At 44.3% G+C, this 24,698-nt stretch overlaps 1 protein-coding gene across 2 annotated transcripts in view; it reads left to right on the plus strand.

Annotated features, from left to right (window-relative positions):
• Positions 1–22,642, plus strand: part of LOC106599664 (laminin subunit alpha-3) — a 105,677-nt gene extending 83,035 nt beyond the window's left edge. For both annotated transcript variants that reach the window (XM_082973421.1, XM_082973422.1), the window contains 31 exons: positions 4,084–4,167; positions 4,305–4,535; positions 9,989–10,102; positions 11,143–11,261; positions 11,421–11,602; positions 11,727–11,780; positions 11,899–12,050; positions 12,535–12,645; positions 12,763–12,874; positions 13,091–13,258; positions 13,519–13,715; positions 13,929–14,045; positions 14,541–14,695; positions 15,246–15,387; positions 15,524–15,623; positions 15,742–15,858; positions 16,285–16,455; positions 16,745–16,896; positions 17,221–17,433; positions 17,665–17,813; positions 17,905–18,067; positions 18,187–18,314; positions 18,849–18,996; positions 19,154–19,252; positions 19,359–19,522; positions 19,717–19,834; positions 20,056–20,196; positions 20,352–20,500; positions 21,005–21,136; positions 21,549–21,672; positions 21,978–22,642. In XM_082973421.1, the coding sequence (XP_082829547.1) occupies positions 4,084–4,167; positions 4,305–4,535; positions 9,989–10,102; positions 11,143–11,261; positions 11,421–11,602; positions 11,727–11,780; positions 11,899–12,050; positions 12,535–12,645; positions 12,763–12,874; positions 13,091–13,258; positions 13,519–13,715; positions 13,929–14,045; positions 14,541–14,695; positions 15,246–15,387; positions 15,524–15,623; positions 15,742–15,858; positions 16,285–16,455; positions 16,745–16,896; positions 17,221–17,433; positions 17,665–17,813; positions 17,905–18,067; positions 18,187–18,314; positions 18,849–18,996; positions 19,154–19,252; positions 19,359–19,522; positions 19,717–19,834; positions 20,056–20,196; positions 20,352–20,500; positions 21,005–21,136; positions 21,549–21,672; positions 21,978–21,983 (4,212 nt within the window). In that variant the 3' untranslated portion in view covers positions 21,984–22,642. The remainder of the gene's footprint in view (positions 1–4,083; positions 4,168–4,304; positions 4,536–9,988; positions 10,103–11,142; positions 11,262–11,420; positions 11,603–11,726; positions 11,781–11,898; positions 12,051–12,534; positions 12,646–12,762; positions 12,875–13,090; positions 13,259–13,518; positions 13,716–13,928; positions 14,046–14,540; positions 14,696–15,245; positions 15,388–15,523; positions 15,624–15,741; positions 15,859–16,284; positions 16,456–16,744; positions 16,897–17,220; positions 17,434–17,664; positions 17,814–17,904; positions 18,068–18,186; positions 18,315–18,848; positions 18,997–19,153; positions 19,253–19,358; positions 19,523–19,716; positions 19,835–20,055; positions 20,197–20,351; positions 20,501–21,004; positions 21,137–21,548; positions 21,673–21,977) is intronic.
• The last annotated feature ends 2,056 nt before the right edge of the window (positions 22,643–24,698 follow it).

The following is a 24,698-nucleotide window of genomic DNA, read 5'->3' on the forward strand; positions in this document are numbered from 1 at the left end:
TATTTGAACAGTGAGAGACGGAATAACAACAACAAAAAATCCAGAAAAACGCATGTCAAAAATGTTATAAATTGATTAGCATTTTAATGAGGGAAATAAATATTTGACCCCCTCTCAATCAGAAAGATTTCTGGCTCCCAGGTGTCTTTTATACAGGTAACGAGCTGAAATTAGGAGCACACTCTTAAAGGGAGTGCTCCTAATCTCAGCTTGTTACCTGTATAAAAGACACCTGGGAGCCAGAAGCAATCAATTAATCAGATTCCAAACTCTCCACCATGGCCAAGACCAAAGAGCTCTCCAAGGATGTCAGGGACAAGATTGTAGACCTACACAAGGCTGGAATGGGCTACAAGACCATCGCCAAGCAGCTTGGTGAGAAGGTGACAACAGTTGGTGCGATTATATGCAAATGGAAGAAACACAAAATAACTCAATCTCCCTGGGGCTCCATGCAAGATCTCACCTCGTGGAGTTGCAATGATCATGAGAACGGTGAGGAATCAGCCCAGAACTACACGGGAGGATCTTATCAATGATCTCAAGGCAGCTGGGAACATAGTCACCAAGAAAACAATTGGTAACACACTACGCCGTGAAGGACTGAAATCCTGCAGCGCCCGCAAGGTCCCCTGCTCAAGAAAGCACATATGACTTGGAGAAGATCTGCAAAGAGGAGTGGGACAAAATCCCTCCTGAGATGTGTGCAAACCTGGTGGCCAACTACAAGAAACATCTGAACTCTGTGATTGCCAACAAGGGTTTTGCCACCAAGTACTAAGTCATGTTTTGCAGGGTCAAATACTTATTTCCCTCGTTAAAATGCAAATCAATTCATTACATTTTTGACATGCGTTTTTCTGGATTTTTTTGTTGTTATTCTGTCTCTCACTGTTCAAATAAACCTACCATTAAAATTATAGACTGATCATTCATTTCTTTGTCAGTGGGCAAACATACAAAATCAGCAGGGGATCAAATACTTTTTTCCCTCACTGTGTGTGTGTGTATATATATATATATATATATATATATATATAGTACCAGTCGACGGTTTAGACACACCTATTCATTCAAGGGTTTTACTTAATTTTTTACTATTTTCTACATTGTACAATAATAGCGTAGACATATGGAATCATGTAGTAACCAAAAAAGTGTTAAACAAATCTAAATATATTTTATATTTGAGATTCTTCAAAGTAGCCACCCTTTGCCTTGATGACAGATTTGCACACCCTATTTGATAAAACACCAAGTCCATTTTATTGCAAGAACAGCTCAAATAAGCAAAGAGAAATGACAGTCCATCATTACTTTAAGACATGAAGGTAAGTCAATCCGGAAAATTTCAAGAACTTTGAAAGTTTCTGCTAGTGCAGTTGCAAAAACCATCCAGCGCTATGATGAAACTGGCTCTCATGAGGACCGCCACAGGAAAGGAAGACCCAGAGTTACCTCTGCTGCAGAGGTTAAGTTCATTAGAGTCACCAACCTCAGATATCGGCAATTAACTGCACCTCAGATTGTACCTCCCAGAGTTCAAGTAACAGACACATCTCAACATCAACGGTTCAGAAGAGACTGCGTGAATCAGGCCTTTATGGTTGAATTGCTGCAAAGAAACCACTACTAAAGGACACCAATAAGAAGAAGAGACTTGCTTGGGCCAAGAAACATCAGCAATGGATAATAGACCGGTGGAATCTGTCCTTTTGTCTGGGTCCAAATTTGAGATTTTTGGTTCCAACCGCTGTGTCTTTGTGAGATGCGGTGTGGGTGAACGGATGATGTCTGCATGTGTAATTCCCACCGTGAAGCATGGAGGAGGATGTGTGATGGTGTGGGGGTGCTTTGCTGGTGATACTTGTCAGTGATTTATTTAGAATTCAAGGTGCACTTAACCACCATGGCTACCATAGCATTCTACAGCGATACGTCATCCCATCTGGTTTGCGCTTAGTGGCACTATCATTTTGTTTTTCAACAGGACAATTACCCAACACACCTCCAGGCTGTGTAAGGGCTGTTTGACCAAGAAGGAAAGTGATGGAGCGCTGCATCAGATGACCTGACCTCCACAATCACCCGACCTCAACCCAATTGAGATGGTTTGGGATGAGTTGGACCGCAGAGTGAAGGAAAAGCAGCCAACTCGTGCTCAGCATACGTGGGAACTCCTTCAAGACTGTTGGAAACACATTCCTCATGAAGTTGGTTGAGAGAATGCCAAGAGTGTGCAAAGCTGTCATCAAGGGAAAGGGTGGCTATTTGAAGGATCTTATATACTGCTCAAAAAAATAAAGGGAACACTAAAATAACACATCCTAGATCTGAATGAATGAAATAATCTTATTAAATACTTTTTTCTTTACATAGTTGAATGTGCTGACAACAAAATCACACAAAAATAATCAATGGAAATCCAATTTATCAAGCCATGGAGGTCTGAATTTGGAGTCACACTCAAAATTAAAGTGGAAAACCACACTACAGGCTGATCCAACTTTGATGTAATGTCCTTAAAACAAGTCAAAATGAGGCTCAGTAGTGTGTGTGACCTCCACGTGCCTGTATGACCTCCCTTCAACGCCTGGGCATGCTCCTGATGAGGTGGCGGATGGTCTCCTGAGGGATCTCCTCCCAGACCTGGACTAAAGCATCCGCCAACTCCTGGACAGTCTGTGGTGCAACGTGGCGTTGGTGGATGGAGCGAGACATGATATCCCAGATGTACTCAATTGGATTCAGGTCTGGGGAACGGGCGGCCAGTCCATAGCATCAATGCCTTCCTCTTGAAGGAACTGCTGACACACTCCAGCCACATGAGGTCTATAATTGTCTTGCATTAGGAGGAACCCAGGGCCAACCGCACCAGCATATGGTCTCACAAGGGGTCTGAGGATCTCATCTCGGTACCTAATGGCAGTCAGGCTACCTCTGGCGAGCACATCGAGGGCTGTGCGGCCCCCCAAAGATATGCCACCCCACACCATGACTGACCCACCGCCAAACCGGTCATTCTGGAGGATGTTGCAGGCAGCAGAACGTTCTCCACGGCGTCTCTAGACTCTGTCACGTCTGCCACATGCTCAGTGTGAACCTGCTTTCATCTGTGAAGAGCACAGGGCGCCAGTGGCGAATTTCCCAATCTTGGTGTTCTCTGGCAAATGCCAAACATCCTGCACGGTGTTGGGCTGTAAGCACAACCCCCACCTGTGGACGTCGGGCCATCATACCACCCTCATGGAGTCTGTTTTTGACCGTTTGAGCAGACACATGCACATTTGTGGCCTGCTGGAGGTCATTTTGCAGGGCTCTGGCAGTGCTCCTCCTGCTCCTCCTTGCACAAAGGCGGAGGTAGTGGTCCTGCTGCTGGGTTGTTGCCCTCCTACGGCCTCCTCCACGTCTCCTGATGTACTGGCCTGTCTCCTGGTAGCGCCTCCATGCTCTGGACACTACGCTGACAGACACTGCAAACCTTCTTGCCACAGCTCGCATTGATGTGCCATCCTGGATGAGCTGCACTACCTGAGCCACTTGTGTGGGTTGTAGACTCCGTCTCATGCTACCACTAGAGTGAAAGCACCGCCAGCATTCAAAAGTGACCAAAACATCAGCCAGGAAGCATAGGAACTGAGAAGTGGTTTGTGGTCCCCACCTGCAGAACCACTCCTTTATTGGGGGTGTCTTGCTAATTGCCTATAATTTCCACCTGTTGTCTATTCCATTTGCACAACAGCATGTGAAATTTATTGTCAATCAGTGTTGCTTCCTAAGTGGACAGTTTGATTTCACAGAAGTGTGATTGACTTGGAGTTACATTGTGTTGTTTCAGTGTTCCCTTTATTTTTTTGAGCAGTGTATATAAAATATATTTTGATTTAACACTTTTTTTGGTTACTACATGTGTTATTTCATAGTTGTGATGTCTTAACTATTATTGCACAATGTAGAAAATAGTAAAAATACAGAATAACCCTGGAATGAGTAGGTGTCCAAACTTTTGACTGGTACTGTATATAAGTCATGATGACAACCTATTTTGAGTAACCCAGTGTTATTTGTCTGTGAATCTCTCAGGGCCAGGAGATGACCCTGATCCACATGTCCCCACATACCCCTAATCCTGACAGACTCCACCAGGGCAGAGTCCAGCTAGTAGAGGTAAAACCTAAAAAGTGGTGAAGCTGAGTCCTTATTCCATCTGTTGTGAACTCATATATTAACATTACTCATATATTAACATTTGATCAGTCCTCAACATTTCCAATCCCTCACTAACCCCTGTCTGTTCTGTTTAGGGGAATTGGCGTCACGCCGGCACCAACCGTCCTGTGTCCAGAGAGGATCTGATGGAAGTCCTGGCAGGGCTGGTTGGTCTGAGGGTGCGGGCCCTCTACTTCACTCAGAGCCAGAGACTCAGCCTGGGGGAGGTGGGCCTGGAGGAGGCCACAGACACAGGGGCCGGGGGCCCTGCCAGCACCGTGGAGGAGTGTGCCTGTTCCCCTCTCTACAGAGGAGACTCCTGCCAGGTGAGACCGATCTCATTCACTCTTAGTCCCCTAGGTGCTTCATGTAGCTCTACAGGGATCATACTTTAAAAGTATTATATAACTGCCCAGAGTTTCCAGATTTCTATGAAATATGACCTATAATTACTTACACTGAGTATACAAAACATTAAGAACACCTGTTTCCATGACATAGACTGACCAGGTGAATCCAGGTGAAAGCTATGATCCCTTATTGATGTCACTTGATAAAGTCACTTCAATCAGTGTAGATGAAGGGGGGGAGACAGGTTAAATAAGGATTTTAAACCTTGAGGCAATTCAGACTTGGATTGTGTTTGTGTACCATGGGCAAGACAAAAGATGTAAGTGCCTTTGAACGGGGTATGGTAGTAGGTGCCAGGCGCATCGGTTTGTGTCAAGAACTGCAACGCTGCTGGATTTTTCACGCTCAACAGTTTCTCATGTGTATCAACAATGGTCCACCACCCAAAGGACATCCAGCCATCTTCACAGAACTGTGGAAAGCATTGGAGTCAACATGGGCCAGCATCCCTGTGGAACGCTTTCGACACCTTGTAGAGTCCATGCCCCGACGAATTTAGGCGGTTTTGAGGGTCGAAGGGGGAAGGGGGGGTGCAACTCAATATTAGGAAGGTGTTCTTAATGTTTTGTACATCCAGTGTACAATATGATTGAAATAGTTTTCCTTCCCCAAATGTTTAATTAACTATGACAAAAATAAGCTTTTCTGTGTTGGAATGGTGTGGGCTTACCTCAACAACAGAATGGTGTGGGCGTATACGGTCATTAAAAATATTGTATGCAAGTAGATCGCTGATTGGCCAGCGCATCATCCTCAGGGAGATAACATGTTCTTTGAGGAAAAAGCAATAATGTTTTCAACGGTATGTTTCAGGTGCAGTTTTTGAAGTGTTTTTTTCTCCAATGTTGTCCAACAAGTGTTGGACAACATTGTTTGGATATGAGTTAACAGAATATTAACTTTTAAAAGTGCGATTTTCACTGGGCAGTTACTTTAGGAGAGTACTCTAGAGGTGCCTTGGTGTTTATCTTATTTTGGTGATGGTATTGACTCCAAGGATAGGCGGACTGTTAGCTCTCTGATCCACATCAAGTGTGGAATGGCTGGGGGCTATGTCCTAGGGGTGGGTTTGGGATTGGGAAAGGGAGGGGGAGAGACGGAGGGAGAAAAGGATTAGGAGAAAGTAAGAGAGGGAAAGAAGACAGGAGGGGCTGAGAGGGGGAGGGGCTGAGCGGGAGCGGCGTCGAACGACCGATCTAGTCATTTTGGAGAAGAGAAGAGCGAGAACTCCCCTCCCCGCTGTGGGGTTTTTGTTGTGACACGCCCTAACAATGGTGCCACGCCCAGCCTGGGGTGAGTGAGGTCACTGGCAGGCAGAGGAAAAATCCATCAGCCCATTGAAGAGCCAACGGTTTAAACAAGCCTTTGTGGAATGTCCCGGAATAAAGTGTGTGTGTGTTTCATCAGCCAAGCCCAGTAGCCCGAGGGAGAGGGATAAGATGCACAATCACGCAGACATAATATTAAAGATTATACCACTGCTGTAAACCGCTCCGTTGTGTCATAGTAACAGCAGTTCAAATCAAATACAATAAAAAACATATACAGTACCACATTTAGAACGTTAGAACCAAATTCTTCCCTGAGGTTGTTTAGTACGCGGGTGGGTCTCCTACTCCAGTTAGGAAAAGTTGGATGGAAGCATTTTCCCCCTCAGAATCCACGTATTAAATGGAACGCTGTACATCACTCGACTGTAAATGTATGCATTTTCAGTGTGGACAATTCCATGGTAACAGAGGGATGCTGAGACTCAGATTTGTTTACAGAATGATGGCACAAACCACACAAATCGTCATTCTGTTACCAAACTGAAATGTGTTTTTGTAAAAGGTGCAATGAATTTATTTTTAAAGATGCACTATGCAGAAATCACAATTTTCTGGTTGCTATAATTGTAATAGTTTGCTTAATTTCAGTTTGTGACGACAACAAAAAAAGCAAGTAAAGTGTTACCGAATCATTATACCATCTAAACCGCTGTGAAATATCTTCCATAACCCAAAATATTGTATTTTCAGCTGTTTGAGGCTGAAAGTAAAAGACACAAAAACCAAACGTAAGAACGGGAAGCATAGAAATAGCGCTTCTTAGGCTTGCTGTCAATAAGAATGACAGATCTATAACTCACATTTCTACGTGAATTTGGTCAGGTCTCCCAAATAGTTACATATTGCAGCCTTAAGTCGTCATTGTGCATAGAGTTGTAGGGTTTGTTTAACATTGCAATCATGGTTTCAGCATCACTTTGTTACTGTGGAATTACCCGTGTGCAACCCTTAGGGATGGGAGTTTGACATGCCAAGGAAGCTTCGATTTTGTTTCACTAGCAATAGCTTATTAACAAAGGCCCTGATTACTTTGTAGTAGATTTTCATTTGACTTTCTATATAATTGTGTAGTAAACTCTAGTATACTGTATAATACTATACTACACACTGTAGTATCCCTCGATCATGTGAAATGCTTAGTAGCGTATACTGTAGAATACTATAGTAAATTCTACAGTAATACTATATTAATACTACAGCAAAAACACTACCGTCCGCAAAAACACTACACTTTTTTAACAGTATTAAATTTATACCCAGCCCATTCCCCTCCACCATATCCCAAATTGTGCCACCCATAAGTGAGATACCTACATGACAAATATAGACCATATACTGTGTTCCCTACAGGTTATAGAAAAGAGCAGAAGCTCTGAACTATCCGTTCAGACCCCAGTCCCACCTACTTACAGGTTATGGAAAATGTGCTTTTTTTTTTGTATTTCTCCAGTAGGTTTCCTTAAGGAGAATGCCTCCGTTTCTATGTCAAAAGTAATAAAACAGTAAATACTACAGTAATTTCCTCAAACACTACATTAAATACTACAGTATATTACAGTCCGCAAAAACACTACATTATTTTATATACTAGTTTTCTTTTACTACAGTATTTATACTATAGTTAACTGTAAATACTACAGTATACTGCAGTTTAGTCTGCAAAAACACTACAGTGAATACTACAGTAAAGTCAACAAACACACTACAGTGAATACTTTTAAACAATGCCACTTTATATAATGTTTACATACCCTACATTACTCATCTCATATGTATATACTGTACTCTATACTATCTACTGCATCTTGCCTATGCCGTTCGGCCATCGCTCATTCATATATTTTTATTTACATATTCTTATTCATTCCTTTACACTTGTGTGTGTGTGTATAAGGTAGTTGTTGTGAAATTGTTAGGTTCGATATTGTTAGATATTACTGCATGGTCGGAACTAGAAGCACAAGCATTTCACTACACTCGCATTAACATCTGCTACCCATGTGTATGTGACAAATCCAATTTGATTTGACTATAGTATTTATACCATAGTATACTATAGTATTTTTTTCATGTGGGTTGATTGAGTTGTTTTTCCCCATTTTGCGATTGTGCTCGAAGCCCTGTTACCATAGCGAGAGTATGATCTCCCTGTGTGTGTGTGTACGTGTGTGTGTACGTGTGTGGGAGACGTCAACATCCTCTAGTCAGGTGTGTTCAGAGGAAATGGATAATATGTACCCTGCGGCGTTAGAAAAAGGAGAGGCGCCCTGACACATAGCCAGGCGTGGCATCTGGCAACCTGGGACGTTGTTACTCACCACCCGACACCAGATAGTACATACACAGATCCAACTAACTACCACGCCCAACTGTCTCCACTGCTTCGTGTTTGGGCCGCATGATTCAGGTGTGACTGCTGCTTCTGCACTGTCTGGAGATTTCTGACTGTTATTCACAGAACCACACAATCACACTGGCATGCTCACACATATACCCTGTGAACACATCTATAGACACACTTTAACACCAACTCACTCAGGCTCCCAGGTGGAGCCCCACCCTAGCAACCGTTTTATATGTGGATGAGGAGGCTTATGTACATTCTGACGATTTCCCTGTCGACCCTTTGTGTGTAAGTGACATTCTGTTTTCGGAAGTAGTTATAGTAACGAATGTGTTTGGACGTTTTGATTTTCAATAAAGTACAAAAAAGAATGAACCTATTTTCGAGGCTCTACATGTTGTCATGGAAAATATTGATGTTATTTCCAACAACCAATGAGCAACTCCGCCATCAATCCAGCTACATATTGTACATTTAGTTTCCTGAAAGGACAGTCTCTGTGGCATGTTAGTTAAAAACACTGGTATACAGACTAGACATATTCATCCCCTCCTGGATCAAGATCCCTGTTGCCTAAATAGTTTTGTGCGCTTCCAGTAATACCGTATACCCCGGTATGGTACAGAAACGGTATGACGGTATGAAAATCTGGATAACGCCCAACCCTAACGCGCACGCTGGTCAGTGTGTGGGTGTGCGTGTTGCTACACTGCTCTGACTGTGCTGCTGACTAAGGTACTGTAGGTGAGTGGAGAAGGGGGCGTGTCCTCTACGTGTGGGAGTGTGTGTGTGTGTGTTTAAGAGGCAGGGGAGAGCAGGGAGTTATTTCAGACCAAACGGGAGCAATGTCAGACACGCATGTACACAGCCCCTGGAGAGGCAGAGGGACAGGCATGCTACTTCAGACCCTGCTGTGGGGAATCTTACTGGGACTATGCAGCGCAGGACACAGACCCATTAACAGGGAAGAGAGGAACCGCCATCCCAGGCAGCATGACCGAGAGGCACAGAGGATACATTATCCTTCCCTACATGACCAGGGCGAACAGAGAGTACATTACCCCTCTGTGAATGACCAGGGTACACAGAGAGTCCAGTATTCTTCTGTGAATGACCAAGGACAGACTGTTCAATACCCGTCTTTTGACGACCAAGATGCCAGCTCTCAGATCCAGGTAAAACGATGGATTTCAAGCCGATGTCGGAAGTCTGTTGGGTTACAAATAGACTTACTGTAATGTATGTTTGGTGCTCCATGTACGAGGTAGACCGTTATCCTATAGAGCGAAGGGTGTGTTTGGCTTTTGAGTGGCGGCGGTGCGTTAAGGATGGATACACACTCGTCTTGTGCTCAGCGTGGTGCTGATGACACGACCCACTCGGGATTTGGGACATTGTGAGATCACTCATTCTCTGTCGCTAGGCAGATTAGCTGACGTAAACTCAGATTGCCTGTATCTCCTCAAACACTGCCACTTAGAATGGTAAAGTGTTCGTCTGTGTGGGAATTAAGTGTGTCGTTTTGAAATGTGTGTTTTAGGATTCTGTTCTGTTTGTGATAGAATTCGTATTCATCCAGTAGGGTCCCATTGAGATAGAAATCACTTTAAAAATTCTGTTTTTCTGTATGATATTGTTGTATCTATGTATTTTGTTGTATCTGTATTAATGTCTGTGTGTTTCTCTGTTCCAGAAATGTGCTCGTGGTTACTATAGAGACGGCAGTGGGCCCTACCTGGGTCGCTGTGTGCCCTGCTTCTGTAACGGCCTCGCCAACGAGTGTGACGACAGGACTGGGAGGTGCCTGGTAAGAACACACACTTTTTATATTTCTATGATCGTCTTCTATTATTTCTTATTGCCGTCGCATGATCGCAAGGGAACCCGCAAGTATGTGTGTCCTGTACATACCGCGAATCAACTTGAACTCGAACGCACACAGTGCTTCTGAATTACAATCATTCAAAACCTGTGAGCCTAAAGAAGCCCTTAAGGAATTCAGTGATAACCACTTGGGCAACACCTACTATGTCAGCCTATGTGACTCCATCAGGGTGAGCCACAGCCCAGCAGTCATAGTCTAGACCTCACACCCCAAGCCACAGGGCATGGGGTGGGCATCCCACTCCGCCTTGGTGCCCCACACACTGTTCTGTACCATGGACGGCTAACCACATTAAACTATTGGATGATGGTGATTATATATGATTGTGATATGGGTCTACATTAGCTGTCTCCTGGTGAAACTCGAGATCTCTAAAAGCACTCTATATTCTCCTTTCTCCCTCTCTCACTTCCCCTCTCTCTCTCTCATCTCTCTCCCTCCCTCTCTCGTCTCCTCTCATCTTACGCAAGCCACTCAAGACCAGGCCTGTGCCTCTATCTAGACCTAAGGATTCCAGGCTCACTCTCTCTGTACCATCAAAATCACTCTTTTGGGATGAATTAGGACAGAAATGTTAGTCGTTTATGGTCGAGAGGGATGACAATCACCCTCCTTTGAGATAAAAAGGGACATAATGTAGCCTGTTGGATCTACTCTGGGCTGGAGTACGTCAGTGTGACTATGTCTACAGGAGGACAAAGTGTGTTTAGACTCACTGTGGTATTTGTTATGGACTTTTCAACAACTTAGTGAGGCTATAGGTTTTCTTTGTGACTTGGCTATTTACTCGTATGGAGAATACACTGATTTACTGTACCTAACCCTTCACTGTGTAAACTGAACTGATAGGAACATGTCCATTATGAAGGACTAGTATTTGACGACCCCACCATTCAAATACTGTTCTTTTGGTACTAACGTGATATAGTCTAATGCATGCTTTCTACTCTTCATCTGGACAGAACTGCCAATACAACACAGCCGGGGACAGGTGTGAGAGCTGCAAAGAGGGTTACTATGGAGACGCTGCCCAGAGATCATGCCGGGTGTGCCCATGCCCCTTTAGTGTGCCAGCTAACAGGTCAGTGTCACCAAAGAACCAATCAGTGAGTGGCAAGGTCAACCATAGTAGATGCTCCATTGGTGAAATCAAACCCTTGTACTGTACATCACTTACCGTGGTTGGCCCAGTATCTGAGGGTACCAAACTAACTCCTGTTTCTTCATCATTCCACTATAGTTTTGCGGTGGGTTGCAGAGAGGTTGCTGGAGGGTTCCAGTGTGTTTGCCGACCAGGCTACACAGGAGACAGTTGTGAACGATGCGCCCCTGGTTACCACGGTGATCCATTGACAGCCGGAGGAAGCTGTAGGCCTTGTGACTGTAGCGGCAACGGAAACAGCTGTGACTCCAGGACTGGTGGTGAGCGGGGATACCGTACTGAGACATGACGGCGCATCGTGTCTTTTTGGTACAGCTTTACTCTGTGGATGTTTCATTTTCTTCGTCCGAATAAATACAATGTGTAATGTTGCTCTTTCTGCAGTGTGCAAGAACACGTTGGAGCCAGGGGACACCAACACAGACGAGCAGTGCCAAGGTTAGTGTCTCTGTCGTGACAGCGTGATGAATCCAATGAGAGTACAGTACAAGTACACGAGGGTACCTACCTCATCGTGGTCAGCGGTTGATTACGTTTGTCTGTGTGGGCTTCTCAGAGTGCGACGACTGCGCCGAGACCTTACTCAACGATCTGGGGCGTCTGGATGACGAGCTGGGCAGGATTAAGACTCAGCTGGATAACGCCAGTGTATCCGCCTCCTCTCAGGACCGACTCAGGATGCTGGAGAATACCATCACAGAGACCAAGGTATTATATGGCGTATATGTACTGTTACATACCACCCTGCCCTCTGGCTATACAGGCCGCCGAAAGGATGGGAGAGGACTTCAAAACATAGCAAATTACCTAAACGCAGATACCGTGTGGATAGATGTACGTCAACGCTCACACACACACACACACAGAGCGGTAAAGGGTGTGTGCGTACTCGAACATTCCAGAATCCTGCTGATAAGCGATCTCAGTCAGTTTGTCCCAGAGCTGTGTGTCAACACATGTCAGAGCTGAACTCCCACGCGTTTGGGATCTCAGCAACTCATGCGCTCCATTTGAGCATACGCTGTAAGCGTTTATCAAACCAACTGGAGTAAACAAGTCACTCAGTCAACCTCTCTGACAGTCCGAGGAGTCAACAACCAGCCATATCCCATTGTACTGTAGCTCTCTCTCTCTCTTGCCATCCCATCTGATAATAAAGCGTTAAACAATAGACTGTGTGTTCCCTCCACAGAGTCTGGTGAACAAGTTCAGTTCCAGTGTGAACAGCCAGAAGCCCAAGGTTAGCCAACTGGAGCAGGACACTCTCGGTGTCAACGAGGATATCAGCGCTCTCAAAGAAAAGGTACTGGACTGGAAGTCTTCCTCCTTGGTGTCTTTTATTCCCCCCTGTCATGTGTGGGATTGTGTGTGCTGGCTTTGGAGAGCTAATGTTTGTGTCTATTTCTGTGTTGTCCATCAGGCGGACGACAGGGCTGTGAATGCCCAGAAAGTGCTGGGTGATGTGGGTAAGACCCATCTGAGAGCTAAAGACCTGGACACTGAGGCTAAGAACCTGCTTGAGAAGATCCTGGGTAAACCACCAAGTCCTTGTTCTCTAACTCGCCTGATCTCTTTGCCCCCCCCCCCCCCCCTTCTGTCTACATCTCTATCTCTCTAGCCAAATGATTCTCTTTCCTTTTTATTTTTCTGTTTTCTCACCCCTTCCCCCTCTCTCTCTCTCCCTCTGTTGCTTTCTCTCACTCTCCCTCCCTGATATATCTCAACCTGAATGTGTGTGTCGTGTGTAGCCCTGCTGCAGCAGCTGAAAGAGTCTGGGTCCGGTGGTGATGTGGTGCCCAGTGAGAACCTGGCTAAGATGTTATCCGACGCTGAACGCATGGTGAAGGAGATGGAGAAGAGAAACTTCAACCCCCAGAAAGACGCAGCCGAGAAAGAGAGAGACGAGTCCCAGAAACGTAAGTAGTCTGCTGTGTAACCAAAACTCTTCAAATCCCTAAGGCTTTTCGTTCATAAGATTAGAAGCTCGTACGGTAACTCTGATGTTCTTGAACATTACTGGATTAGGTTGAGTTAAGATACAGATAAGAAGCATAATGTCACAATAGCGATGACTACTTTGTTTGATACCATCAGCAGCTGAATAAAATAGTGAGACTTTTTTAAAATCTTCGGTCGAGAATGACAATTGATATTCTGTTCGATTCTATTCTCCCAGTGCTGGACTACATCAAGGCTAATGTGACCAAGCAGTATGATCAGAATGAGGCAGCAGCCAAGAGGTTGAAGGGTCTGCTGAAGGACTATGAAGCTAAACTGAAGGACCTGGAAGAGGCGCTGAAACAGGCTGGGGACATGGTGAAGAAAGCCAACTCTCAGAACGGACTCAACTCAGAGGCACTGAAAGACATACTGGTAATAATAAAACTCCCAGTATTTAGTATTTTCTTTTAACATGATGGTACAATGCTATCACGTATTGGCAGTTACTGTGTGCGGTAACCATGTTGTTTAGGCCGTTGCTATGGTTACTTTCATGGTTAGGGTAATTGTTTTTACCCCAAAAAGTTGACATCTTATGGCAGTAGGCCTAATGTACTCTTAACCAAATGAATGTTTGTTCTTCAGAAACGTATGGAGGACCTGAAGAAAGAGCGTAAGAAGGTCCAGGACCAGATAGCCATGGCAGAAGATCAGCTGAAGGCCACAGAGGACCTCCTGAGAATGCTGAATGACAGCAAGACTGTAAGCACACCGACCAGCCATGTAATCTCATGTTATAACTGCATATTACCTCATGTGCATAGTCAAATTCAATATACCTAAGTCAGTGATGCATCTATCATCTCCGGTACACATATGATCCTAACTGGTGTAATGATACAGCCAATGTACACAACATACTTTGACAATACTTGATTCTGTTGCTCTAGATTCTCAAATGTTAGTGAGTCCTAACTTGCCAGCCACTCAGATAACAATCAATGCTTGTGTTTGATAATATCATGACTTTAGGTAAAGAGGATGGTATGTCCTTGCCTGTATTTCCTGTGCCTACAGTGGTTCTTCTGTTCTCTTCATTAGGCATGCGGTAACAAAACGTAGCAAAACAGTTTGCAATTGAAAGCAAACATTACCATTTGTTATTGGACAAGTTCAGGTAGTCCCTCCCTGTTTCAGTCATGTTTTTTTCCATTTGGTGCCTAATGAATGTGACCCTGTTGTCTTTCTCCTCTCCAGGAGTATGAACAGCTAGCTGCCCAACTGGACGGCGCCAGGACTGACCTCACCAAGAAGGTCAACGCCATCTCCCAGGCCGCGGCCAAGGAGGACATTGTGGAGCGAGCAGAGAGACACGCAGAGAACCTGGCCAAGCTGGCCAAGGAACTACAGGAGTGAGTTCTAGGGACCTGGGATGTGGGGACATGTCCTCTTTCACCAGGGACGGGATGGGTCCAGGGTTATGACAACAAGGCAGTTTCTGCTGCTGGTTTGTGTAGTTTAAGCTAAATGGTCTCAAGACTGTATTGCCCATGTTAGCTTCAATGGGAAGCCATAATTCCTCAGAAGCACATAATTCAAGATAACAGTAGAGGATCAACTCAAAAGGTTCCCCAAGCATCAACGACATAGTATTGAAGTAATGATAGTGGCGGTAGTTGTGGTTCTTTAACAGGGATGTTTATGTTGGGTGGTTTTCATCCTCAGTGGGTCGTGCCAGATAGATCTGCCATCCGGTAGATCCCCCTCAGGCTGCATGTTTGTTGTTCCATTTGGTTTATTGACATTTCTGAAAATCCAGATGCGTGTGTTTACTCCCTCTTCTGTTCTCTCTTCTCCCTTCCTTCCTGTCTCTTTCTACCCCCCTCTAACTCTCTCTCTACCCCCCCCCACCTCTCTCTTTCCTCCTCCCCCCGCCCCCTCTCTCGTCTTCCTATGTCACAGTGCTGTGAGGGACTCGAGTGGCCGCTCTGATGTGCGTGATGCCATGGACGCCATTGAGGCCTACAAGAACATCACAGATGCGGTCAACGCTGCAGAGAAGGCAGCCAAGGAGGCCAAAGATGCAGCTGACAAAGCCCTGAAGGTGAGTCCCCGGTCGAGCCACTAGACCCATACCAGGGAGATATTGACCTCACAGCACCTAACTCTGAGCTGATGTGTCTTTGGTCCACCTTCTGTTTCTGCAATATTCTTCAACTTCTTTCTTTTCTTCATTATAGGATGTGAAGAAAGAGGACCTGACAAAGAGAGCTAAGGATCTGAAAGACAGCGGGAACGACCTACTGAGGGAAGCCAAGGACGCAGAAAAAGATCTCAAAGGTATGTTGCTATAAGTTGTAATAGTGTTTTTAGAGTGCGTAAGGGGCCAACCAAATACATGTGGCCTAAATGTAATGGCATAGTTAAGGCTTAACTAATCTCTGTTTTGACTCGACAGAGGCCTCTGATGACCTCACAGCCCAGAAGAAGCGCCTGAATGACGCAGAGAATAAGAAGAAAGCATTGGAAACGGACCTGCTGGATGCCCAGGCAGAGCTGAACAACATCCAGAGAGGTACGTTGGCTCGGGTAGTAGGAGGACCAGAGGATGTCTGATAGAACATACCAAATTATGGAAAATGTACTGATCAATGGAAGAGCGAAATATGAGTTATGAGAGTGCTTTGACTTAAGTGTCATCATCCCCTCATTGCTAATCCCTCCCTCCCCTCCTTCCCCCTCTCCTCCTTCATTCCTTCCCCCCTTCTCCTTCCTCCTTCCCCCTCTCCTTCCTCCTTCCCCCTCTCCTTCCCTCCTTCCCCCTCTCCTCCTTCATTCCTTCCCCCCCTTCTCCTTCCTCCTTCACCCTCTCCTTCCCTCCTTACCCATCTCCTCCTTCCCTCCTTACCCCCTCTCTTCCTTCCCTCCTTACCCCCTCTCCTCCTTCCCTCCTTCCCCTTCTCCTCCTTCGCTCATTCCCTCTCGCCTCTCCTTCTCTCAGATGATATAGGAGACATGCTAGACGAGGCGAAGAGGAAGGCAGCGTCTGCCAATGACACGGCCAGCACCACCATGGACAGACTGAACGCCATCAGAGAGGAAGTGGACAAGTTCAACGTCATGCCCTCCGACTCCAACCTCGGCAGCATCATGGACGATGTGGACAAATCAGGTGAAGAATCACTCCACTAACCTATGTCTGCATATTCTGGAGGGAATAGACACCCATAAAGAGGGCTCCCTTGTAAAAAGAGATGTCTCTCAATGGACCTCACCGGGTAAATAAAGGTGGAATAAATATGACTCATCGTATTAAAATGGTGTTACCATGCATGAACAGTACTGTGATGATTGTCCACTCATTTCCTGTTTTGTTCAGGTGTGAAATGGTTAAAAGGTCTAACCTCTCTCTCTCTCTCTCTCTCTCTCTCGTTATGTCTCTCCCCCGCCCCCATCCACAGTGAAGAATCTGTTGAACAGCATCCCATCTCTGCAGGATAAGATCTCGGAGGTGGAGGAGCTCAGCTCTCAGCTCTCCCCTGTCACCAACGTCTCTGATAACATCAATAGGATCAAGGAGCTCATCGAGCAGGCTAGAGACGCAGCCAATAGGGTACGAATGCACCACCACACACACACACACACAACTCTATACACACCCTGGGTCCACACCCCACCAGATATACCCACTGTGTATAACATGTTACCCCTTCCACTGGCCATACAGTCTCTGCAGCAGTGAGTGCTGTTGAGAATTAAGACGTGAATATATGGAGTCAGACTCATTTCAGTTTGAAGGATTGCAGGTTTAGGTCTTGACAGAGCCCTTTGGGGAATTTGATGGACAGTTGTGATTCCCACAAAGGAGAACACTGATTTCTCTTTACACTGCTGGTCCCTTAGTAACCCTGTACAACCTCTCTCCTTGTCTCTCCAGATTGCGGTCCCTATGAAGTTCAGTGGGGAGGGCCACGTGGAGCTGCGTCCCCCAAGGGATATAGAAGACCTGAAGGCATACACGTCCCTGTCCCTGTCCCTGCAGAGACCAGAGCTCCCCAACAACCGAGGGGACGGAGTACGCAGACGGAGACAGGCCACCACGATCACAGACACGAGTGACATGTTCGTACTCTACCTCGGTAACCGAGATGTGAGTGGACTGGACCTTGTCGTCCCTATTCTCCTAATGGAAGAAAAAAAATGGATGATACAGATTTGAGTTTTCTTTTGGTTCAGAAAAGCTCTCTGGCACTTCAGTCGGCATTCTCCTAATACATGTGTATATTTCTTTATTGAACTAATGGCACGCATACATTTGACAGTTTGCTTGTGGTTGGAAATGCTCGCACTGACTGTCCTCCCCTCTCTCTCTCTCCCACAGTCGTCTAAAGACTTCATCGGCATGGCCCTGAGGAATAACGTGCTGTTCTGTGTGTACAATCTGGATGGAGAAGAGTATGAGATCAAGACAGACTTCATCACTAGGTCTCCCTCTGAGCCTTCCTTCTTTGACAAGGTGGACCTGCGCAGGTAAAACCATACCTTCGACCATCAAAAGTCTTGGGAAATGAGATTTCAGTGAGTAACCCTGATCTAACATTGACCTCTTACAATCTCTCAGAATTTACCAAGACGCAGAAGTGAACCTCACCAAGCTGTTCACGTCCAACCAGCCGGACCCACCTCAGACCAGCAGCAAGCAGGGAGAGCTGACCAGGAACCTTCTAAACCTGGACCCTAGTGACATTGTCTTCTATGTCGGGGGCTACCCCTCCAACTTCACTGTAAGCACCTGACTTCATAACAACACTTTGGTATGACATTGACTGAAAATAACCTTTTTCAGTGACTGATTTGAAGCATTTTTGACCTCGTATAACATCTGAAAATGTTGTTTCGATAGCCTCCAGCCTCCCTCAACTACCCCAACTATAAGGGATGCATCGAGCTGTCCACCTTCAATGACAGATTCATCAGTCTGTACAACTTTAAGAATGCTGTCAAGGTCAACCTGGAGAATCCATGCAAGAGGTATAAGCATCACACAAAGAGATTGGTAGATGAATGTATGTAGTTCTGTCCTTGAGCTGTTCTTGTCTATTGATGTTCTGTATTATGTTTCATGTTTTGTGTGGACCCCAGGAAGAGTAGCTGCTGCTTTTGCAACAGCTAATGGGGATCCTAATAAAATACCAAATACCACCAAGCCTAATGAGGTATTGATTGGAGATCATGCTCCTGGATCAGAGAACAACAGAGTCCTTGTTAGACAGGGGAGATTGACTGTCTATCACTTGACTGATGAACATGTTAAGTGGCTGGATTGACTCCAAGCCTGCTAAACTGGACACTAAACTTTAGCATAGCGCGAATCGCTCCTATTCAGTTGAATGAAACCTGGGCGTTAGCAGCGTAGCTCTGTGAGCAGCAAAAGTACTCTCCAGTTCTATTTTTGCATTTTCTGTTTCCCCGACCACCCAATGTAGCTCCCCAGTTAGTCTTGACCAAATCTTGAGTTTTACAGACAACCTTAACCCTATTCTGATTGAATCCCTCTGTGCCCAGGTATGTCCAACCAGTGGTGTTTGACTACTTTGAGGGGACTGGTTATGCCAAGGTGTCCACCCAAGGTGTCAAGGCGTCCACCCTCCTCCTGGGCCAGACCATCTCCACTCGCTCAGAAAATGGGCTTTTCCTCTACATTGGAAACGAGGTAGGCTACTTACTCTGCTCACGTTGAAACATTTGGTGTGGTAAAGTTGACGATGTGCCATCGTTGACACTTGAGTAGCTGTTAGGTTTCTCTTCTCTTGTCAGTTTGTCCCACTGGCTGTGTTTTTTGACGTTGCTTGTTTTCCTCTTTTCTGTAGGACAACTACTACAGTGTGACGTTTGAGAGAGGCTACATCGTCATCCATAGTAACCTGCTCAGAGAACCAGTACAAAGCGCTACCAAAGTCTTCCCAGTGGTAAGGCAGTTGGCGCTAGATAGATAAATATTTCGTTATTTGTAGAACTCACATTGGTTTGCTCAAATAGTTCTCCCTGATTTAAAAAAAAATATTTTCTCTTTAGAATTCAGACCAAGCAGAAGTGTTGATCATTATCGAGTCTCAAGGAAGCCAAGAGATGAAGATCCGTGTAGCAGGCAAGGAGGTGGTCAAGTCTAATGTCCTGTACACCCCTGGAGACTTCGCAGACTACTACATCGGTGGCGTACCACCAGCCCTGAGAGAAAGGTGGCTGCTTTTCACCTGCTTACTAGGAACATTATTATTATTATGTTTGGCGTTACGATTTGAATGATCAAACTCTGCCCGTGTTACATGGATGTTGAGTAAGTTGTAAAGCCTTATTGGTAGTATACTGTTTCCTTAACCGTACATCACACCGGAGTCGAAATAACATTGTGTTTGTGTGTTCCCGCTCACAGACACAACATCACCGCCCAGCCACTGAAGGCCTGCATGAACAACATCAAGTTCAACAGCAAGTACCCCACCTTCGAGGAAAAAGTGGGCATCAGCCGGGGCTGTCCCACGGATTTCCTGGTAAGTTTTCACCTTTTTCTAGACCTTTTTTTCAAACATGGTCAATAACACGGCATTATATTTTTATTTCTACCACTATAATCTTTATTCACCGGAGACCTAGTTACACTGTCAGGAAGCCATTTCTGTGTGCCACTACTGCGTATATTGATGCCACCAAGATGCTGTAACTGACTCCAGTCCACTGTTAGTAACCGCATGACAATGTCTCTGTGTTCCAGGCGTCTCGTAAATCAGAGTTTAACGTGGGGAGTTCTCTGTCAGCTGCTCTCAAAGGCTTCAGCCTGGCAAGTGATGTCACAGTCTCACTGGGATTCAAGAGCTCTGAGAAAAATGGGCTCCTACTGCAGAACACCGAGTCGGTTAGTAGACCACACCACCCCTTTGTCTCCCTCTCTCGCTCCACATTTCTTTCTTCAACTGTTGTTTTTTGACATTTTTTACTTTTAGGATGCAGCAAATGTGAGTGACCTGACTGTTTTGAAATGATCTTTATCCTTACCCGGTTCTCCGACAGAACGTTGGCGCCATCGAACTTGCCTTGGTCAACGGCTATGTGGTCCTGACGTTCAAAGACACAGCTTGGAAATCTTTGAAATCAAGCAAGCAGTACCAGGACGGCAAATGGCATTACCTGACTGCCACCAGAAGGGTGGCTTCTCAAAGGTAGAACATCAAACATTCAACATAGATTGGTAGAAAGCTATTAAACCCACCATTTGAACTTTATCCAGTTCCATGATGGATTGGTGATGACTGAGACTTACCATAGACAATATTGTTGTGACCAGTTCAGCACACACTGGTTATACATTTACATTTAAGTCATTTAGCAGACGCTCTTATCCAGAGCGACTTACAAATTGGTGCATTCACCTTATGATATCCAGTGGAACAACCACTTTACAATAGTGCATCTAAATCTTTTAAGGGGGGGGGGGGGGGGGGTTAGAAGGATTACTTTATGCTATCCTAGGTATTCCTTGAAGAGGTGGGGTTTCAGGTGTCTCCGGAAGGTGGTGATTGACTCCGCTGTCCAGGCTTGTTCCACCATTGGGGTGCCAGAGCAGCGAACAGTTTTGACTGGGCTGAGCGGGAACTGTGCTTATACAGATTGGTAACCACTGACGCATATACTGTAAATAAGTACCGTTCCATGTTGCCCTACAGTATCGAGCTGCGGATAGATGACGAGGATGTGGGAGGGCAGATCACCTCAAGCTCCTTCAGTTCAAACCCAGACTCTGTGTTCCTGGGGAAAGACACCTTCAAAGGCTGCATCTCCAACCTCTACGTGAGAAGGTAAACGCATATCACTGTTTATTATTATAATGTCTAACATCAGTCACAACACAGTAGCAGGAGTAATAGTTGTTAGATACAGTACATATGTAGTTATCATAGTGGTTGTAGTAGTAGTTTTATTTATTCCACCTTTATTTAAGTAGGGAGTTATACTGAGAGCCTTTTGCAAATGAGCCTTGCAGAATATCAAGAAATACACACATCGAATATGAAATGCAACCAATGAGTAATAACCTAGCATAACTACTAGAAGTCTATTTTTGTAGGAAAGGTTTCATGTTAACATCCGTGGTGCATTCATAGTTCACATTTCATAGTGCTAAGGTGTCCTGATATTGATATTAGATGTAGTGTTACTGTCCTAGTTGTACCACCTCCTGAAAGTTGTTGTGTGTGTGTTGTGTTGCAGGCCTAACTTCCTGTACAGAGCAGAGGACCTGAGTCAGTTCAGCTCTACAGGAGATGTGCTGCTGGATAAGTGTAGCTCTGACAGACCTCCGCAACTGATGCTCGACCGCAACACTTCCAGGAAGGTGAGAAAGAACATTGAACTCAGCTAGCCCAGTTAACAATGATGAACATACAATAATTACCTACCTGACTGACGACAACTCTTATAACCACATAACTTGTGACACCAACAGGAAAGCATGTTTATTGTATGCCATACCAATCACAATTGCATTCATTTATCCTTGTCCTAATGATGGAACAAGACTTCAATCCAAGTTTCCAATAACACTATACTATGATTACCTAGGAACAAGCCACTCATCACTTCCCGTGCACTTTGTGTTGATAAAGTTGTTCTGACTGTGTTGTGCTGCTTTGTTTCCAGAGATGAAGAGAAGGAAGACCTGCCGACTAATGAGGACAAATTGATATTGACATGAGCAATATTAGCATCTCGCACATTGTTTGCACAAGCCCATTGCTATTGTACGTGACTGATAAACACATTACTGCATGGACATCCACATCATCATGACTACTATTATTAAATATAAACTATTAACTATTAAAAAATGTTTATTTTATAAGCATCGTTTCACTTTTGATTTGTACGCTGTTCTATCTTAAGCATGTTTCACGACAATAAACCACTTATCTGACCAGTGATTCACAAGCATCTATTAACCCACTCATTCACCATCATCATCATCAGTCCATCAATCCGTCTGGTCACCGCCAGCCTGATGTTAAGTCATTTCCTTGTCCTCGCTCCCTCTCTGCTTTCCCTATTCACAATGACTTGGACTAATGAATGATCAATAGTCTATACTGAAATACAAGAATGATCATAGTACGATCATAATATGATCGTACTATCACAATATTATTATACTATTGAATGACTGAGGGTGTAGAATTAAAATGTTGCACTAGGAATGAATAGTAATAGTTATGGCCTGTGAATACCTGAAGTGGATACTGGAACATGACACAGGGAATGTCGGAGTATTGAATAAAGCTGTGCATCATTGACATGCATCTCTTACTGGATGCTCTCTCAAGCATTTGTACCTGAGGACAACCTTGGCCTGCATCCATCTAAATCATTTGATCTCCTGTGGTCTCGTAAACCTCCTACAATAACTCAACCACGGAATGCACTCGGATTATCCGACCAACTCTTCCAAGTGAAAACTTGCAATGACGGATTAGCACAACTGTATGTCAGGATTACAATGACCACCATGAACAATATAGGCTCCCATTCATTGCAAATGTTGGTGGGATATTGCAATAGTGCAAATTATGAGTGTCTATTTTCATTGCATGTTTATAAACGAAAGTATTCACACCCCTTGACTTTTTCCACATTTTGTTGTGTTACAAAGTTGGATTTAATGAATTTAATTGTAATTTTTTTGTCACGGGATCTACACAAAATACTCTAATGTCAAAGTGGAAGAACAGTTTTATTTTCCACACATTAAAAAAAAAAAAATCTTGATTAGATAAGTATTCCATCCCGAGTGAATGCATGTTAGAATCACCTTTGGCAGCGATTACAGTCTTTCTGGGTAAGTCTTTGCATACCTGGATTGTACAATATTTGCCCATTATTCTTAACAATATTCTTCAAGGCCTTTCAAGTTGGTTGTTGATAATTGCTAGACAGGCATGGTCAAGTCTTGCCATAGATTTTCAAGCCGATTTAAGTCAAAACTAGCTAATATACACTGCCAAATCTACACTGGAGTTGCTTACTGAGACGACATTTAATGTTCCTGAGTTGCCTAGCTACAAAACACAAGGCTTGTGTTTTAGGTAATTTACCTGCTGAAATGTGAAATTGTCTCCAAGTGTCTTGTTGGAAAGCAGACTGAACCAAGTTTTACTCTAGGATTTTGCCTGTGCTTAGCTCTAATCCATTTCTTTTTATATAGAAAAAAGTCCCTAGTCCTCGCTGATGACAAGCATACCGATACCATGATGTAGCTACCACCATGCTTGAAAATATGAAGAGTGGTACTCCGTGATGTGCTGTGTTGGATATAACGCTTTTGTATTCAGGACAAAAAGTTTATTTCTTTGCCACATTTTTTGCAGTATTACTTTAGCGTCTTATTGCAAATAGGATGCATGTTTTGGAATATTTTTATTCTGTACAGGCTTCCTCCTTTTCACTCTGTCATTTATGTTAGTATGTTAGTACAATGTTGTTGATCCAGCCTCAGTTATCTCCTATCACAGCCGTTAAACTCTGTAACTGTTTTAAAATCACCATTGACCTCATGGTGAAAGCCCTGACAGGTTTCCTTCCTCTCCGGCAACTGAGTTAGAAGGGCGCCTGTAACTTTGTAGTGATTGGGTGTATTGATACACCATCCAAAATGTAATTAATATGCTTTTACCCATCTTCCAATAGATGCCCTTCTTTGCGAACCATAGGAAAACCTCCCTGGTCTTTATGGTTGAATCTGTGCTTGAAATTCACTGCTAGACTGAGACCTTACAGATACTTTTATGTATGGGGTACAGAGATGGGTTAGTCATATAAAAATCATGTTAAACACAGTTATTCCACACAGTGAGTCCATGCAACTTATTATGTGACTTGTTATTTAGGCTTGCCATAACAGATGTGTTGAATACCTTTTGACTCATGACATTTCAGCATTTCATTATTTTTAAATTTGTAAACATTTCTAAAACTATAATTCCACTTACAGGGTATTGTGTGTAGATCAGTGACACAAAATCGAAAATGTTATCAATTTTAAATTATTCCGGCTGTAACACAACAGAATGTGGAAAAAGTCAAGGTGTGTGAATACTTTCTAAAGGCACTGTATTTGTGTATATGCATTTGTATTTATGCAAATACACAAGGTAAACAGATATTTTAACGAGTGTACTGAGAACACACAGTTGCACACAGTCACTTACAGCCGGATTGTCCTCAGAAAGTATGCCAAATCAACAGCCACCGATACTGGCCCTGCCCTTCCATCCATTTCTTTCTTTCTTTCTTTCTTTCTTTGAAATACCCCCTATCACACATACTGTACCTAAACTGAAACAAACAATAACATTTAAGACATATCATGCC

Source organism: Salmo salar, chromosome 03 (assembly GCF_965601325.2).
Source record: "Salmo salar chromosome 03, fSalSal1, whole genome shotgun sequence".
In the NCBI taxonomy this organism is placed as follows: Eukaryota; Metazoa; Chordata; class Actinopteri; order Salmoniformes; family Salmonidae; genus Salmo; species Salmo salar.